This window comes from Cornus florida, unplaced genomic scaffold (genome assembly GCF_030987335.1).
Source record: "Cornus florida cultivar Cherokee Brave unplaced genomic scaffold, ASM3098733v1 CherokeeBrave_3.0.0_Hap2_Chr11, whole genome shotgun sequence".
NCBI classification, from domain to species: domain Eukaryota; kingdom Viridiplantae; phylum Streptophyta; class Magnoliopsida; order Cornales; family Cornaceae; genus Cornus; species Cornus florida.
The window spans coordinates 33,870,810-33,889,453 of record NW_026775581.1 but is presented as its reverse complement, the minus strand read 5'-3'; the positions used below and the strand labels follow the sequence as shown (position 1 = coordinate 33,889,453).

General features: G+C 32.9%; 2 protein-coding genes across 3 annotated transcripts; one reads left to right on the top strand and one right to left on the bottom strand.

Moving 5' to 3' along the window:
* The first annotated feature begins 4,406 nt into the window (after positions 1-4,406).
* On the top strand, positions 4,407-10,134 carry LOC132285633 (protein HEADING DATE REPRESSOR 1). Of its 2 annotated transcripts, XM_059787829.1 has the most exons (4): positions 4,407-4,661; positions 8,537-8,648; positions 9,008-9,333; positions 9,728-10,134. In XM_059787829.1, the coding sequence occupies exons 2-4, from the start codon at positions 8,588-8,590 to the stop codon at positions 9,929-9,931; spliced, it is 591 nt and encodes a 196-aa protein (XP_059643812.1). In that variant the 5' UTR covers positions 4,407-4,661; positions 8,537-8,587; the 3' UTR covers positions 9,932-10,134. The 2 variants fall into 2 exon arrangements, with proteins under 2 accessions (XP_059643812.1, XP_059643811.1); XM_059787828.1 differs by lacking the exon at positions 8,537-8,648 and having other exon boundaries at positions 4,409-4,661.
* Positions 10,135-11,060: 926 nt separating this feature from the next.
* Positions 11,061-16,343, bottom strand: LOC132280941 (probable folate-biopterin transporter 3). Its single transcript, XM_059782690.1, has 5 exons — positions 15,977-16,343; positions 13,378-13,637; positions 12,805-12,900; positions 12,558-12,728; positions 11,061-12,211 (listed from the first exon to the last, which is right to left on the bottom strand). The coding sequence occupies exons 1-5, from the start codon at positions 16,341-16,343 to the stop codon at positions 11,621-11,623; spliced, it is 1,485 nt and encodes a 494-aa protein (XP_059638673.1). The 3' UTR covers positions 11,061-11,620.
* Positions 16,344-18,644: the final 2,301 nt, after the last annotated feature.

Genomic DNA, 18,644 nt, shown 5'->3' with positions numbered 1-18,644 from the left:
ATATTAAAATTTTCTATTGATCATTTAACCTTCTACTGTTTTAATGGTTGGAATTAATATAATGAAAAAAATATCCTCCATCATCAGATAAAGACCACTTTGATTCTCTTCAATTGTTGCTACAATGTGTCTCTAGATCCTCTACTATAGTGGATTCCTGCTCTAACATTCTATAAAAAATTTGGACGCATTTAAATTTAAATAGTTTCAGAAACAAATGCATTGAGATTGAATTTAAGCATGTTGAAATCTCTTTTTAATATTATTATTTTTAATTTTAACATGGCAACTTAAATTGTGTTTTACTATTTTTTTCTATATATTGTAAAAGTGTTGAAATTTATAAATTTATTTTTTATTTTTTTGATCTGTGTTGAAAAATAAATAAAATGTGTTAAAACGGGATTTAAATGCATGTATTAAAAAATAATATAGATAAAAGTATATGTATATATAAAAGTATAAAAGTATATGTGTATATAAAAGTATATGCAATCAAGATAAAAGTATATGTATATATATATATACAGGTGTAGATACTAAAATTTTAGTGGGCTTTGATTTTGATAAATGGACCCATTAAATATTGGTCTAATATTTAATTAAGTTATTTAATTGACCAAAACTTGGTGTACTTAAATTATTTAATTAGCCCAACTCAGATGGTTAAATAAAAAAATAATTATTCCTAATAAAATATATATGGAATAATTATTTTTAAAGATAATTATCATAATATAACCGGCCCGACCCAGTTATTATTTTATCCTTATCAGGAGATGACATGTGTCATCATCATATTAATTCAAGAAGCTTATAAATAGAGGTCTGAAGGAAGGAGGAAGGGATACAAAAATTAAGAATCCAAAAATCCAGAGACTCGGAAATCCATAAGGTCCAGAAAATTGAGAGTCGTGCCATTGTTCACCAAATTCAACAAATTCTCTCATCTCTGAAGACGGAGAACAACAAGCATATCTAAAGACGTGCCGTTCTTCCTCAAATTTAACAAAGGATACAAATTCAGAATTCATCTAGAGACTCAGAAGTCAGAAACACAAATTCAGAATCCAAACCCAAAAGCGAAGAACATTAAACACATCCAAAGTCGTGCCGTTCTTCATCAAATTTCATGGTGATCAACAATAAACACATCCAACGATGTGCCGTTCTTCATCCAAATTCCACGGTGATTCAAGAACAAGCTCGTGCAGCCCTTGAATCCAACCAACAACAAAAGGAGATCGAATCAGATGACCATTCTTTTTTGTAAAAGATTTTACAGAGGATTGTACTCAAATTTTTCAAATTAATAAATTTTTATTTTGCCCATATTTTGTTTCTATTTACAAGACTACAATTTGTGTGTACAACAGGGTAACGATCTCTTGTTGAATTGTCACTAATATACATTATATTGTCACAAGCGACTGTCCATTCCCAGGCGCACTTCTAATTTTTTAAAAAATAAATTGTAATTAATGTATTTTTCCTAATTTTTTAAAATTTTAAAACTTCAACTTTAAGACCAAGTTACCCTTTTAATTTATTTCTTCTTTCTTTATACTTAGTAACCTTCCTTCTTTACTTTGTTACATATATTAACTTGATTTTTTTTTTCTTCATTTTTAACAATTGTCTTATTTTTTTTCTTTCTTGATGGGATATATATGGCTATATTTCATTATTTACTTTTTTTTTTTTTTTGTTCACTTGTCTTATATATATATATATATATATATATATATATATATATATATTCCACATTGATGGATTTTTTATTGGATTTTATGTAATTTAATTGAAATAACCGTATGAGATTAAGTTTTAATTGAAGTAATATTATAAAATTTGAGTTTTAGTTAATATGTGAAACAAGAGAAGTATGATTTTCTAATCTATTCATAGTAAATTACTATATATGTTATGTGTGTGAACAAAGAAAAGAAAATAATTGAAAAAAAATAGAAAAAAAAGAAGAAGGAAAGAAACAATCAATTTACATAAGATTTTTTTTTTTTTTTCTCTCTTTAATATGGATCTAGAGAATAGAGGGAGAAACAGTGAGAAACCCGAGTATATAAATAGTTAAAAACATTTGGAAAAAAAAGAAAGAAAGAAAAGAATAAGGTATGTAAGCAAAGAAAGAATCAAAGATTATATAGGTGAACACGTACAAGTAGGATAGAAAAAAAAAGAATAAATATAAAAGGGTAATTTGGTCCTAAAAGTTAAAATTTCATAGTTCCAATAAAATAGGAAAAGACGTATTAATTATATCTTCTATAATTAATTTTTCAGCCAATAAGAGGTACGACTGTCCATTCACAGTTGCTTGAGCGATTGTGTAAAATCCAATTTTAGATGGCAGACACTTTTTTTTTTTTTTCTTCAGATAAATGTAACCTATTTTTAAAGTAAAATGACATAATTGCCCCCTAAATCAATTAGAATTTAATTTTTGTTGTTGAATATATATATATATATATATATATATATATATATATATATATATTCAAAAACAATATATAGTTAGAAGTGCAAATGTTTAAAATAGGACTCTTGGGAATCGGACTCTCAAAAATAATGGAGAGGAACCTAATTGATATCGCTTTTATTATTTGATTTGAGGAAAAGAAAAAGTAAATAAGTGCATTTATGGTAAAGGAAAGTGGGAATATATTCTTCTTTGTAGATTCAAAAACATAGATATCCGAGCTTGCCAAATCTCAAATCTTCATACACGGTAGAAAAAGAGTCTTAAGATATGAGAACTTCGTGCATGAATTTAGAATGTAATATAACTTAATTAGAGTCACCATTCACCAATACCACTTATATTAAGTTCATTAGTGTACAAAAACAATTTTAGAAAGAAAATAGTTTGAAAAACAATGAGAAAAGATATTAGGTTTATAAACTTATTTGAAAAAGGATTGTTTTTTATTTAGCCACTATAAACTCCTTTAACAAATTCATAAATTTTTTTGATGCCGATTATATTAGACTAACATTTTAGGTCCTTTAGGAAATTTATAAATTTGTTATTAAATTTCTTTTCTTATTAATTTCTTAAAAAAATTAGCCCTAAGGCAAGTAATGCAACTAATATTTTTTTTATTGATGTTTCCAATTTTTTATTTATTATTTGTTTTTAAGCATTGAATCAAATGTGTTTTGTATAATTTATTTTCTTAAATCTCCCAAATTTATTACGACTTCTGTATCACATGCAACACGACACATTTTAAATTTATTGTGACATTTGTATTACATGCAACATTTCTTAAGTCTCTGTGTATATGTGTATATTAATTTAACGTGACATCTGTATTACATGTAACACATCGAACACCTAAATATAATACTATACTATAATATATATATATATATATATATATATATATATATATAGTCTATATAGACGTGACCTTTTATAGGGATTATAAAATATTTTGCATTGTTTTGCACAATCTTGTACAGACCATTCTCAACTTTATGCCTGTTACTAATAAAGCAAATTTTGGTCCCCGGTCGGTTTAAAAGATATATGAAGGTGTATTGTATTATTATTTTACTAAAAATAGAATATTTGTATAATACAATCATATTATTTACTAAAAATAGTAACTTAACTCTCACTTTTATAAATATGTTAACTACAAATAATACAATCATATTATTTAGACATTTTAATTATCTGCTCTGTAAATATATATACACTTGTGATTAACTCTCACTCTTCATTGTTAAACACCATCACTCTATTTATAATCACTCTCCATCTATTCTGTAAGTATATACAATTCGACCGCACTCTCCAAACTCTTATAATTTTATTTAGTCTCTGTAACTATAATTTTATCTACTTTAGTAAATTAAAGTAAAGTCTAGGTGAATTATAGTCATTAAAAACGAAACAGGTAGAAATTATATGAGCCAGGAGTTTGGTAGAGTTGGTAATACAACAACCTGGGGTGCCATATATCTCATGTTCTAGCTCGTCTATTTTTATTACAGAGGTATAGGACCATCCACAGCATTCTCAAATTTGTAATCTAGAATGGTTCCTCCTGCCCAACCAAAAAAAAAAAAAGAAAAAAAAAGAAAGAGTAGTAATTATATGCATGGATATAAATACTAACCTACCAAAAGAAATGGATTAAATATATAACAAGTTTAGTGTGTGGCTAATAAAACAAAAAACCAACCGAAAAAATAAAATAATAATAAGCTGGGTGTGGGGCCCACCTAAAAGGAAGACAACAACCATTGCCTTAAAATCTACCACCCGCCAAAGAAACCGAAACGCCGAATCTCATCCGTCCAAAACTCTGATCTTGATGATTCCGTCAGCTCCAGTGTCGCGTAATCATATCTTCCCATATGGGCCACCAACAGCATCAATATCAACACCAAAGCCGGAGGCAAACCAAAAACCAAAGCAAGCTCTCTCTCTCTCTCTAACTTCTCTTTCTGTATGTATTTTCTCTCTCTAGAACAGGAATCCTCCTGATGCTCTGTTCTTCAATTCATTAGGGTCTGTTTGGAACTCTTCTTTCAATTAATGGAAAAACCAAATAAGATGGTGGAGCGAGCTTTGGATGGTTTTTCTCCAGTATCTTCCACTCCGATTTTCTGGAAATCCAGGAAGAGATCAGGTACTTACCACTATTGACTCTCTTTTTCTATCTCCACTTAGTCATAAGTATGAGAATTGATTCAACTATATGGTGTTTGCTTTTTGTTGCAGATCTATATATATATATATATCTAAATTTTGCATATATTTTAAGCTAAGTCTTACCATAGTCATGTATTATACCCATCTCTTTAAATTCACAAAACTCCTCTTTCTTGAGTTGTTTACAGAGATTTTTAGTAAAAATGATATTAATTTTAGTAATTGTTTTGATTTTCAAACATAGCCATCTCTCTCTTTCTCTCTCAAAAAATACCCATCTTTCTCTCTCTCTCTCTTAGAGAGAGACGTAAGACATTACCAAGACTTTGTGAGACTTTCCTCACACGTCAATTTATCTGATTTGATTGGTTTACCAATCTCTCTCTATTGTTCATTATCTTGATTTTTCCCGTGACTTATTTTTAGGAATTCCAAATTGGTAATATTTTATAAATATTAGGAAATGCGTTTTGAGTCTTGCAATTTAATTTCTCAAACAGAGGCTTAACTATCTTCAAAAAGTGAATAAAGTCTTGATTTGAAATTATGTTTTTACTTCAATTAAATTATATTTTTTAGAAAAAAAATATTCACATTGGCAGAGCCACATAGGGTTGAAATTTTGTTATATTTTACTTTTGAATATATAAAAAATTTAAAAAAAAAGGAAAAAAAAAGAAAAAAAAGAAAAGAAACCACACATTTTAGGTTACAAAATAAAAGAATTAAGGATTTTGTTTTTTATGAATTGGTTTTTCAAATAATTGGAACTACAATATAATTTGGTAATTTACTTGAATTATTTAATATATCGGAAGAAATTATTATGCAATTTTTGAAACGTAAAAATTGGTCAAGGGCAACTATTGAATAAAAATAGTATCGATCAGATATTTAAATTTTCATATTTCTAAAAAAAAAAAAAATCTGGACATTGATCAATGTTGACCCCAATATATTAAATTTATGGCTCCACCATTAATTATTTATTTCATTATTTGGTCGAACAAATACAATACTTCTAGTCTTAAGTAGCATAGACACAAACACTGTATACACACACAATATGACACGGATATGTTGAAATGTTAATTCCTAAAAGAATAGGATGGGGGTACAGCATGGACACAACTATATATAAAATGTAAGTATTTATATACATCTATTGAATAAGATTATTATAAAACTTTAATACTCTGTAATTTCTAATTTCTATACTAAGAGTACTGTGACATAATTTAGAGGATAAAGTTTTGCAATTATTGTGATGATTGTCATATGATGTGTGGTGCTATTCCACTACTTTGTATTATATTTTTGTTTTATATGAAAAAGTTTCATTGTATGCTTCACTTGTGACCATGTGTAGAATGCCAAATATTTCTTAGAGAAAAAAGTTGATACATTGAGATGTGTTATTATGCCTGTAACTAATGTTGACTCTCTTTCTTTTTCTATCTCCACTTAGTCATAAGTATGAGAATTGATTCAATTATATGGTGTTTGCTTTTTGTTGCAGATCTATCTATATGTATATATATCTCTAAATTTTGCATATATTTTAAGCTAAGTCTTACCATCTCGTAGTCATATATTATACCCATCTCTTTAAATTCACAAAACTCCTCTTTCTTGAATTGTTTAGAGAGATTTTTGCTAAAAATGATATTAATTTTAGTAATTGTTTTGATTTTCAAACATACCCATCTCTCTTTTCCTCTCTCAAAAATACCATATCTCTCTCTCTCTCTCTCCTGAGGTTAGAGAGAGACGTAAGACATTACCAAGACTTTGTGAGACTTTTCTCACACGTCAATTTATCTGATTTGATTGGTTTACCATTCTCTCTCTCTATTGTTTATTATCTTTGATTTTTCCCTTGACTTATTTTTTGGAATTGCAAATACGTAATATTTCAAGCTTCTACTTTCTATTCGGATTGATTTGATTATATATTAACCTATTTTTAAAGAAAAAATTCTTTGAAATTCTTTTAAAATTTGGAAATGTGTTTTGAATCTTGCAATTTAATTTCTCAAACAGAGGCTTAACTATAAAAAGTGAATAAAGTCTTATTTGAAATTATGTTTTTAATTCAATTAAATTATATTTTTTAGGAAAAAAAAATATATTCATATTGGCAGACCCACGTAGGGTTGAACTTTTGTTATATTTTACTTTTGAATATATAAAAAATTTATAATTGTAAAAAAAAGAAAAAAAGAAAAAAAAAAGAAACCACACACCACACATCAAATTGTGTAAAAAAAAATGAAGGTAAGCAAGTAAGGAAAAATATTTAATACTTTTATTCACCCAATCCCACTCTTTTTGATTAAAAAATCCATTTTAGATTACAAAATAAAAGAATAAGGATTTTGTTTTTTATGAATTGGTTTTTCAAATAATTGGAACTACAATACAATAGAATTTTGTAATTTACTTGAATTATTTAATATATCAAAATGATTTATTATGCAATTTTTGAAACGTAAAAATTGGTTGAGGGCAACCAAAAACGTATTGAATAAAAATAATATCGATCAAATATTTAAATTTTCATATTTTTTTTAAAAAATTCTGGACATTGATCAATGTTGACCCCAATATATTAAATTCATGGCTCCACCATTAATTATTTATTTCATTATTTGGTCGAACAGATACAATACTTCCAGTCTAAGAAGCATAGACACAAACAGTGCATACATACAGAAAATAATAGGATAGGGGTACGGCATGGACACAACTGTATATAAAATGCAAGTATTTATATACATCTATTGAATAAGATTATTATATAACTTTAATAATTTCTAATTTCTATACTAAGAGTACTGAGACATAATTTAGAAGATAAAGTTATGCGATTATTGTGATGATTGTTATATGATATGTGGTGCTATTCCACTACTTTGAATTATATATTTGTTTTATATGAAAAAGTTTCATTGTATGCTTCACTTGTGACCATGTGTAGAATGCCAAATATTTCTTAGATAAAAGTTGATACTTTGAGATGTGTTATTATTTTAAAGAAAGCCGAACATGGCTAGGGATGTCCGAAAAGTGTGGGTCAATTGTTTAAGAAGGGTCATCCTAGTGTTGAGAAATGTTAAGTATCAACATTTTATTATAATAAAATGTATTATAAATGATATATGTTATTCACACACACGCATGCACATATAATGAATATTTGTGTGCGTGCGATAAACATTGCAATGAAAAAAAAAAATGTTGCATTTTCTTCAATCGTGACATAAAGTAATGGTGCGCTTGATGCAGCTAAAGCTAGAGTAGATATATAGGGGCATTCCTTTTAATCAATAATATGATTAAATTACTAATACTATGATTACTTTCCTTTGCTTTTGGAATTTAATATATTAGACACCCCTGTATGGTTGGCACCCGCACCACCTACCAGTTTCAAACACCCAGTTGCTTGAAGAACAATGCACAGGAATCGTATGAGGAAGTTTCTTCCAGAATTTTTTTTCTAGTTGGATTGGTCATATTATAAAACTGATATTGTTTTTCACTATTACTTGTATTTGTGTCAAGTAGTTTAGATGATAAAAAATATATATTAAATAGATTAGATAAAAAGGGTAGAAATGTCAAATGTTTAGTGGAAGTAAATTATACTTTCTGTGATATGATTAGAAAAAAAGTTACTCATTCCCTTGTTAAGAGTGGCTGAATCCTTGTTTCACCTTTATCTTCCCCCTTCTTAGATTAGTACTGGCACATATATCAGAAGCTCAATTTTTTGGACATCGAAAATGTATTTCTTCACAATGATATATATATGTTTTATTGCAACCGCTTGTTTTGTTCCTTCCACAGTCATTTGTAGTACAAAATTGATCAATATCTGTAGCAATGCCCCCGTGAAGGATGAATTTGTGCATTCGAATACTTGCCATCAATTGCGAAATCGAATGTTCTAATTTAGCAGGTATCGCTATCAAATTTACTTCTTTACGCTTCACTCCTTATCTGTCAGCTAGGTTAGCTTGCCAATCTTCGGGTTCCGTTTATAAGAAGTCCAATATGACATTTTCCTTTTTTAACTGGTCATCCTTTAGTGCCAGCTTAGTGTTTTGATCATGCAGCAACCTCACGAACAAGATTTGAAACCGAGTGTTGTTCTGATTTCCTATATTATGCTTATATGCGAGATCGGTTATATCAGAGGTTACTTATGATTTTCTCAACCATTTTGTGCCCAGTTTCATAATAAACCGTCTTTTGAGTTTGATATATTACCATCATATGGTATTTGCTGTTTCTCTTAGTTGTTTCTTGTCCGTGCAGCTAGTGTTCAGAACATGGACAAAGTAACCGATGCTACCACTGACAAAATACCTGAAAAGCAGGAAGATTCTCAAATGGAAGAGAAGCAAGAGGACTCAACAACAGCTTCTGTTCTTTCTGAGAAACGCAAGGCTCTTTTTGAACCCTTGGAACCCATAAAAAATGTCAATGGTCGACGACCGTCGGCTGAAAGCTTACTCCCTCCGCCAGATTTTGATACTGCAAGCTATCCCCGAGGCTGGCTGATAGGGAAGAAGCGAAAACTCGTCAACGTGGACGTTGTTGAGAGCATGCGGAGGATTGCTGTGCAGGAAATGAACAGAAAGGTGCTTTCCCAAGCAACTTAGGGCCTGTTTGGTTCAGTTTTCTGAGCAAGATCTCAGAAAACAGAAAATTGTTTTTAGTGAACTGTCATAAAACAAAAAAAACAAATGTCAAACGAGTTTTCAGATACTGTCAATCTAACAGGCAGTTGTCATGTTTTTTTTGTTCTCAAAATACTGAACCAAACAGGCCCAGATCTGACTCTTTTGAACAGAGTTTACAAATAACTGACAAACAAACAGATTCCGTATAGTTCTCTGATTTTCAGTTTTCGAAAAACAAAAATCTGATCCGACAGGCTCTCAAATTTTCAAATTTTCGTACATGTCTGTGTATGCATTTGTCTGTCCCTGCTGTGCACAAAGTGAACCATCACTAGTTTGATTATGCTTGCAGGACAGAGAGATTGATGGGCTAAATGAGCAGTTAGAAGAGGATGCACGGTGTCTAGAACATCTTCAACTCCAGCTGCTCGACGAACGGAGCAAGCGTGCCAATATCGAGAGAGAAAATGCAATGCTGCAGAACCAGATAAATATGCTAATGAACATGTTTCAGGAGAACGAGGCAATGGATGACGAAGGCTCGGAGGAGCCATAATCGTTGGGCGTGCGTTTGGTAAAAATTCTTTTGTAAATTTCTTTTGGCAAGTAGGTAGAATAGAATTATACACGTGCAACTTTCGTTTATGTATATGTTGTTGCAAGTATGTTGTTGCTCATGCTGGTTTTTGTTGTAATTGAGTGATTTTCATGTTGTAATATCGTTATATTTATAATATGTATGCACTTAATTTGTATTAATTGTTCATAATCAAATAATTGTCACTGAAACTTTGTTTACTGAACCTCCTCCTTGGCTAAAAATAGACTACATTTGAACTTAAGCAACAAAGCCCAGATGCCAAAATGAACATGCCATTCTGGGAAGATTAAGCGGCAGTCCTTCCCGGACATGGCTTCTGCCTGCTTGCAACCGGCAGAGACCTAACTGAATTCACCCTAGCCTATCGGGAAAATCCTCTGCAACGTTGCTTTGAGACCTACTGATGCAAAGATTGAGTTTGGTTCACCTATTCTCCTCTCCACTGTTACTTTCAAGTTTTGAACCGCAATGGCATCAGAAAAGATGATTGTCCCTTGCCATGATGCTGAAGCATGTCGAGTGTCCGTGAACAAGAACCACAAATTCTCCAGAATTCCAGGCTGTTGTTGCTCCATGGAAGGGTAGAACTGTTTGATGTCGAGAAAAGCCAGAGCTCCATTTCGCTTACCAGATTCACTCATTCTTGTTGAGCTTCCTCAGCTTTAATACTCCTACTTTCTTCAATTTCAGGGATGTGTATTTCTAAATATATTGGACATTTCAAAATGCAGGATGTTTCACAATCATAAACAGGACATGCCCTTGCCATTTCCAGAGGAAGGGAAGAAAGACGAAACAAATTAAAAAGTTTGCATTCGCTTGCTTATTTACAAGTACTCAAGACTAAATTGCTAATCTTGTCGCAATTAGTATCATTGCCTTAATCCCATATGAATAGGGTTGGGCACATAAATTGCTAATCAGATAGCAACACTTATCAACAGCTTAAAAAAAAAAAAAACAGGAAAAAAATTTGAAAAGGAAAATTTGAGAACCAGACTAGAAGAATGGCATTGCTGATTAGTACACACAATTCCATCATCCATGAACCTCTCGCCATTCCCTACCTACCCTCCATAGAGAGTAGAAATACCAGAAAATGTTTAGCAAGCAGAGAGCTTTAACTCAAGATATTAGCCCCACCACATTAGGCACAACCACTTGCACATCAGGCAACGGAAAAAACCTACTGCTATCAGCAATAAATTGAAGACAATTAGAAAAGCACATATGGAATACAAGTGCCAAAGTTTCTTATCAAACCATAGAATGCCATGGTACTTATCAGAGTTACCACTATAATGCAGATGAAGTATTGGGGGTTTCGGACCAGTAAGTACCTCTCTGGACCGGAGTCTTCAATAACAGTCGATTTCTGAAAATATTCAAGTCCAGACACTCGATCCCAAAATCAGAAATGAGGTGATAATATTCAGACTCTAGTTGAATTGGGGGGACACAAGAAGTGAGCTGACAAAGGGTGACTTGAAAATTAGGGTACAATCGACAAGAGCCTCGCTTTAATCCTTTAACATCTCCCTCATACCAATCTGTTTCATGCACTTCATTTGGTTAGTCTCCACAATTTGTCATGGACAATCAGATGTACGTGGAAAGTGCATCTGTACACTCCCTAAGTTCTGGTCAAGAGCTGTTGTCAAGGGGTGCCATTTCCGTATTCCTAGATTCAAGTATATCATTACTCTTTCTCGATCTCAACATCTCAGGTGGAAGAATTGATGTATCAGGATCACTTTTGGGCACCAAAAATAGCAGTGAAATCGGGAGAATTCTTAATAAGCTCCGGATCAATATGGCAATCCAGAGGTTGTCAAATTGTGTTCGTGTAACATTCAAGACGTGGAGCAAGATGCCTCCTAACCAGGATGATGAGAGCTTCCCAATATGATCAATTGACATAAGCAAAGCAAAGAAAGTGCCTTCTATACCAGAGGGGCAGAGTTTGGAACTGAGTACAAGAAGAGGCATCCATTTGAGGCGTCCAATCATATGAGAAACAGCTTCATCAATCACAACAAAAAAAAAATCTGGTACACCAAGTTTCAAGTTTATACGGAACAGCAATATTAAATCCAACATCCCTGATGCACCATACAGCAATTGAGTCCAGAAAAGTATTTGACGAAAAGGATGGTGTTTGAAAACATTTTGGTAGAGAAGAACCCCAGAGATGGAGCCAACCGCACCGATAGAAAATATGGACCCAACAACCTCCTGCATAAGCATATGGATTATGAGCTTAAAACATTGATGTGACTCATCCATAGTTCAAGCTTCTAGATATTGTGAAAATTCTGAATCCAGGCGAATTTTCATTTGGGAATTATAGCGACAAATTCGTGGGCGGAAGGCAATGAATGAATTTGAATGGTGAAAGCAAGGTATGAAAAAAAAAGAAAAGAAAGGGAGAATATTTTTTTATTCGAAAAATACAGTAAGAACAGTTCGTGAATATTGACTTATAGGCAGTAAGCCTACACATGATGGAGTGAGTAGATATGACTTGAAACTTCAAAAACACAGAATTTTCTGAATAGATATTATGAAAATAATCAAATACCTGAGAGAAAGATGGGCCTGTTTTAGCATCTGTATACCAATAGAACATTCCTTCATGAATGTTCAAGCACAATGCAAGTGACAAGTACATGTATAAACACGGCTGCCAGACAAATCGGCATTTTAGCGCTGTCCACATAGCCTTACTAGCATCCAGAAGCTTTTCGTTCACCTAATTCAAGGTATTAAAAGTTCAGGTAAACATAATGAGAAGTAAAAGAGAAGTGAATAAAAAAAGTAAACCTTACCCGACTGTAGGCAAAGTTGTGCATAATAGGTTCTTTCAGCATCACGCCAACCAAAATGACAAGCCCAGATGGAATGCATAGCACTCCAAACACACCCTGCAGCAAAGGTAAACTGTAGTAGTGAAATGGCAGAAGCATTCTTGCTGCAAACACACTGAAATCAGGCTGCAGTATGGTATATCTGAATCTGATCCAGCATGAATTACACAAACATGAATTGACTTAAAGCTGGTGGAATTTGGAAAAGAGTTCATACACGAATACAATTATTAGTAGACATCATGGTCAATCCAATTAAATATCAGATATTCAAATATGAAGAGTATTATATATAAATAATGTATTTTTTAGCATATAAATATATATTTTGGTTTTTAAACAAGTTTCAAGTTGTTTAAAAAGTTGAAACAAAACAATGAATCCACTCTCCATTTGCTATCTGATCAAACAGAAGAGGCAAGTAAAGCATTTTCCCGTTGGTAATGATCCAATCATTTGATACGCCTAATAGGCAATATTAAAGCGACATCCTGCATTGAATAATGGAACTAAAGGACATGAGCAGAGGCAAACCCTGGGTCCAATTTGGTGAACAAGAATGCCACTAACTGAATATCCCAATAGTAGACCAATAGAAGAGCTCAGCGCACACAAGCTCTGCATGTCCGCGGCAAGAGGAGGATGCATTATACTTTTCTCTGTAATGCAGGCATCAATAGTCACATCTGCAATTGCTACCCCAGCACTTGCTCCCATCAGGGACACCAACGCAAATGCAGGATGCAACTTCTTGTGCAGTGATAGTGTAAGCATAGAGATGACACCAAGAAAGCCTGAAAACATATTTCGTAAGTGGTTATGTCACACCAAATTAATAAAGGCAGGAAGCATACAGAAAACATAGGGATGTAGATTTCTTTCAAGTTTTAAGCAAGGAATCTAATTTCTATTTAAAATTTTTAAGTTCAATTATCTTTAAATACTCTGCAAGCCCAATGCTGCATAAAATGCTAAAAAAAAGTCTTTTGCTTTTAATAAATCTATTAATTTACTTGGCCCTTTTTGTCTTAATAGAAACTCCATCATGATGTGGAATGACCACAATGCCAGCAGGATAAGGATGAAGCAATCCTGCTAAGATGCCCGAAGGACAACACTGTCTGTATACAGAATGCAACCGAATTTTCTGCAAGTGTAAACACAATGCTTTGCAAATTAGATAGTTGAAAAGAGAATGCAAATGTTTAGAAACCTCATCCTCCGAAATGTACAAGTCTTATCCCAATTACTCTTTCCATGCATCTAATTATGCCTATAATTTTGAAGAATTGGCATATTTTGAAATATTAAGTGCTTGAAAGCAAATCTAAGTAATATATTATATTCCTTCTTCACATGAGTGATGCTTCAGGAAAAACCGATCTTTTCAGCTGCTGTGCCTGGAAAAACCATCTTCATATCCTTTTTCTTGATAAATAAAAGCCATCTTCATGTCCTTAAGTTGCAAAGTTGAATGAAAAGCCCATTTCCACCAATTAATTTATAATTCAGAATTCAGAATGGCTGAATCAAAAAATCAAACAAATAAAATGGTAAGTGAAGCTATATAGAGACTTCACACCTACCAGCTTACTGGGGAGCATCCACAAGCTTCTGACAAAGCTGCTGTCTCTCAGACTTTAAAGGGCAATAGATTGCATTAGTTTTGTGACTCAAATGCTTTTGCAGAGTAAAGGATAATCTTGTGCGCAATCTTGGTTGTTAATGGATGTACAAGTTCCAAGATTAAGTGACTTAAACAGGGGTTATTTGCAAGCTCAAGAATGAGAAGGCATATGATCACGTCCATTGGAGTTCTCGTTTCTTTGTTGGAGCATAAGGGTTTTTCGCTTTATGTAGCGGTTGTCTTCTCCATCTTGGTAAATGGCTCTCTAAAAGCTTTCTACCCAACCCAACATGCTTGAGACAGGGGAATCCTTTATTTCCCTTCTCTTTATCGTTGTTATAATGATGTTTAGCCATATGCTGATTATGGCAAGCGATGGTTAATAAGAAGAGAGTGGAGAAATTGCAAAAGAATCCCCTGTGATGCGATAGGGGAGATGCATTACAGTATTACTTGGTTGATTGGATGGTGGTCTATTCTCTTTTAGAGGAGGGATGGTCAGGGATTAGGAAGTTTAGGGTTTTCAATGAGGCTATTCTTGGGAATTGGTTGTGGTAAGTACAGAAATGCTTGAGGAGATGGATGGTCCTTTAGAGAGGAGGGTATTTTTCATGAAGTTGGCATTTAGAAAAGTGTCAGGAAGGGATCGAGTCAGTTCTCAAACTTGATCAGTTCTTGATTAAGCGGTTTCGATTGAAGCTAACACAGTTGCGATCGATCGAAGCTGCAACCCACTTCGATCGAAGCGTACATAAGTCTCTGTGATCAATATTTACTAGCTGCGGTCAATTGGACTTCGATTGTGACCAACACAGCTTGATGAGATTGAAGCTGACTTGTGATTCAGGCTCCAAAACCTCTACAAATATGTCCTTGTGCTTCGAATCTACTTCCATTTTTACTTTCTTCCTTCTACTGTAACTATTAGAGGGACTTTGTAGTCTTACCATATCACCAGTTCCCTAAAATTCACAACCAATATTATCTGCATAGCCTCCTTTTCTTTCTTGGAAAAAGAAACTATTTGATTGAAGTCCATGTTACTGTACCATCAATTACCTCTTAATGTGGATCTAGTAGAACCCTTCACATTTATTAGTCAGAAAATTAAAGAGAAGGGACAAAACAGAAAGAAGAAGAAACCTCCACCTAAAGAAAGAAAAGGTCACTAGCAGAAACCATATAGATTATTTGAAGGGTTCAAGAAGGATAGCATAAAATTTGGAAGAAAACCCAGCATCTAAAATAACAAAACCATTCAGATTTAACACATATATATATATATATATATATTTGTTCAGTACCAAAACACAAGGTTCTTAACACACTCCACATAAGAAATGTAATTAATGTTCAAGCTATCCATAATTGCAACAAACAATTAACTATGGATAAAGATTCCCAAAAGGTCAAATAACATATTTACTCATTTAATGGTAAGTCATGGACAATAATCACTCTAATAAAAGATAAATGTATATAACTGGGTACGAATAAATAATTTACCGGCAAAAACGAAATATGGCCGCCTCCGGTATCCATTGATGGGAACAATATCAGTGAGAAGACCCCATAAAGGTTTGATAATAAAAGGAATTAGAATAATCCCAGAATAAACCTGTGCTTCAGAGGGTTGTAATTTCTGCACATCCTTCATGTAATACGCTATGGTAAGACGACTCAGACCCATACCCAGACCCTGGTTGAGTCCATAAACGATCCCCACACTCAACACAAAGCTCCAACGCAGCTCATCACACAGCATTTTAACCCAACGTATGGGTCTCAATATTAGACCAAACAATCCCTCTTTCGGTCTCTTCTTCTCCTCCTGAGTCTGTTCCACAAGTGGAAGACCATCTTCTTCGTCCATTATTCAGATTAGAAATCAGTGTTGATTTGAGAAAGTAGCAAATACCCAGATCAGAAAATCAATATTTTTTTGAAATGGGTATCTCAAAATTTGACTGAAATTGGTTGAATGAACCAAAAGAGGCGAAGGGAGAAGGAAAGTGACAAGCTTGGGAATGAAGTTTGCAGTGGGAAAGGGTGCAAGAGGAGAGCAAGAAAATGGGCTAGTAAGTAATACAGTAACAGACAAAATGAAAGTTTTAACTTTGAACGAATAACTTCTCTTGACCAGTGTCCGTGTCAGACGGGATCGGTGCCTTGGCGACGAGTCACCGAGAAATCTGTATTAGCTGTAAGCTTACCACTGTGTTTCGCGCTGCATCAACTCTCTAGAAGTTGATCTCCCATTTCAAAGGCGTCGAACGTGTCATGCACGTGATCTCACTAATACTTTCGTGCACCATTGAATTCTTTGGAGACTTCGAGGGAAAACAAAGATATATTATAACCAGATGTTATTATTGACATTTTCAAAGAGTCAAGAAAAGCATGGGGGTGAGTTGGTGATAACTATAACCATACTATAGTCTCTTTTTAAAACTGCAACAATTCAATTTCTCGTTTACTTTTGTTCATTCTTTTATTTATTGGGTTGGCAAATGACGTATATGTGAGTTTGGCACATTTTCACGAATAAGAGTCAACGGTCACTATTTGAAAAATAAAAGCGTGGGAGAGTTGGTGATAATGAATCAATGATAACCATATTCTCTTTTTTTTACTACAACAATTCAATTTCTCGTTAACTTTTGTTCATTTTTTTATTTATTAGGTTGGCAAATGACATATATGTGAGTTTAGCAAATAATCATTTTTTTTTCTCATATATGTGAGATTGGCAATGACAATATGGTTTTGGAAGTTTTGATTTAGTAAAGATGATACCAGATAACACCTTTGCCGTATGTGCCCTCCACCCCGCTAGGCTAAAGCTATGTTTTGTTTATATTATTCCACCAAACATATTTAACTATATTTAAGAATAGTCTCAAAATTAAAAAATCTGAAGGCTTTGTTTGGAAAAGAATCTTTTGGAATTTGTAAATCAAACTATTCAAATCAAAAATCAAACTGACCATTAAAACCAACACACACATTTTCTAAAATTAAATCAATAAACACTTTGCATCCACATCCCGAGAACACATAAGTTCTCAAAATCATCTCTCTTTTGAAGATACTCTGTGAGGAAGAATAATCGTTGTTAATCTATGAGTCTTTTGACACTACAATGTCTAGAAAAACTATATCGATCGATATGACCCCTCCATCTTCTTGGAGCTTACCTGGTTAACTTTTGTTCATTTTTTTATTTATTGGATTGGCAAATGACATATATGTGAGTTTGGAAATTTTTTATTTTTTTATCATAGGTTTTGGAAGTTTTGATTTAGTAAAGATGAAACCAGATAACACCTTAGCCGTATGTGCCCTCCACCCCGCTAGGCTAAGCCTACGTTTTGTTTATATTATTCCACCAAACATATTTAACTATATTTAAGAATAGTGTTTGTGTATACATTAAAAAATTTTAAGACTTTGTTTCGAAACAAATCTTTTGGAATTTGTAAATCAAACTATTCAAATCAATAATCAAACACACCATTAAAACCAACTAACACCTGTTCTAAAATTTAATTAATAAACACTTTGCATTCACATCCCAAGAACACATAAATTCTGAAAATCATCTCTCTTTTGAAGGTACTTTGTGAGGAAGAATAATTGTTGTCAATCTTTGAGTCTTTTGACACTACAATGTCTAGAAAAGCTCCGTCGACCAACTTAAAGGATTACAGAACTTAATTAAGTGGGACCGATATGAACCTTCTATCTTCTTGGGAGCTTACCTGGTTGTATGTCATTGGAACTTTGATTGATAATTCGGAAACATTCTTTCCAAAACACATTCAAGTTCCAAATTAAATCCAAATCATGAATCCTTATTTCATCATAAACATAAAGGTTTACACTGGGAGATAATCATCGTTGCTACCGATGACTCCCTTGACTGCACAATGTTTAGGGAACATTATGTCACAAATAGGCAACTACGTTGTCTAAGGAGCATGGGTTTTAAGCAGGATTGTAGCGATCCCACCCATTCCTCTTGGGAACACTCCTGGTTATGTGTCATGGGATCGTGGTTGGCAATTCAGAAAAATTCTCTTCAAGAAAGAACCTTCAAATGAACTAACCCAAATATCTCTTCATCAACCATTCCCAAATCCAAAAGTCATTGTGAATCACATTCGGTTCACTT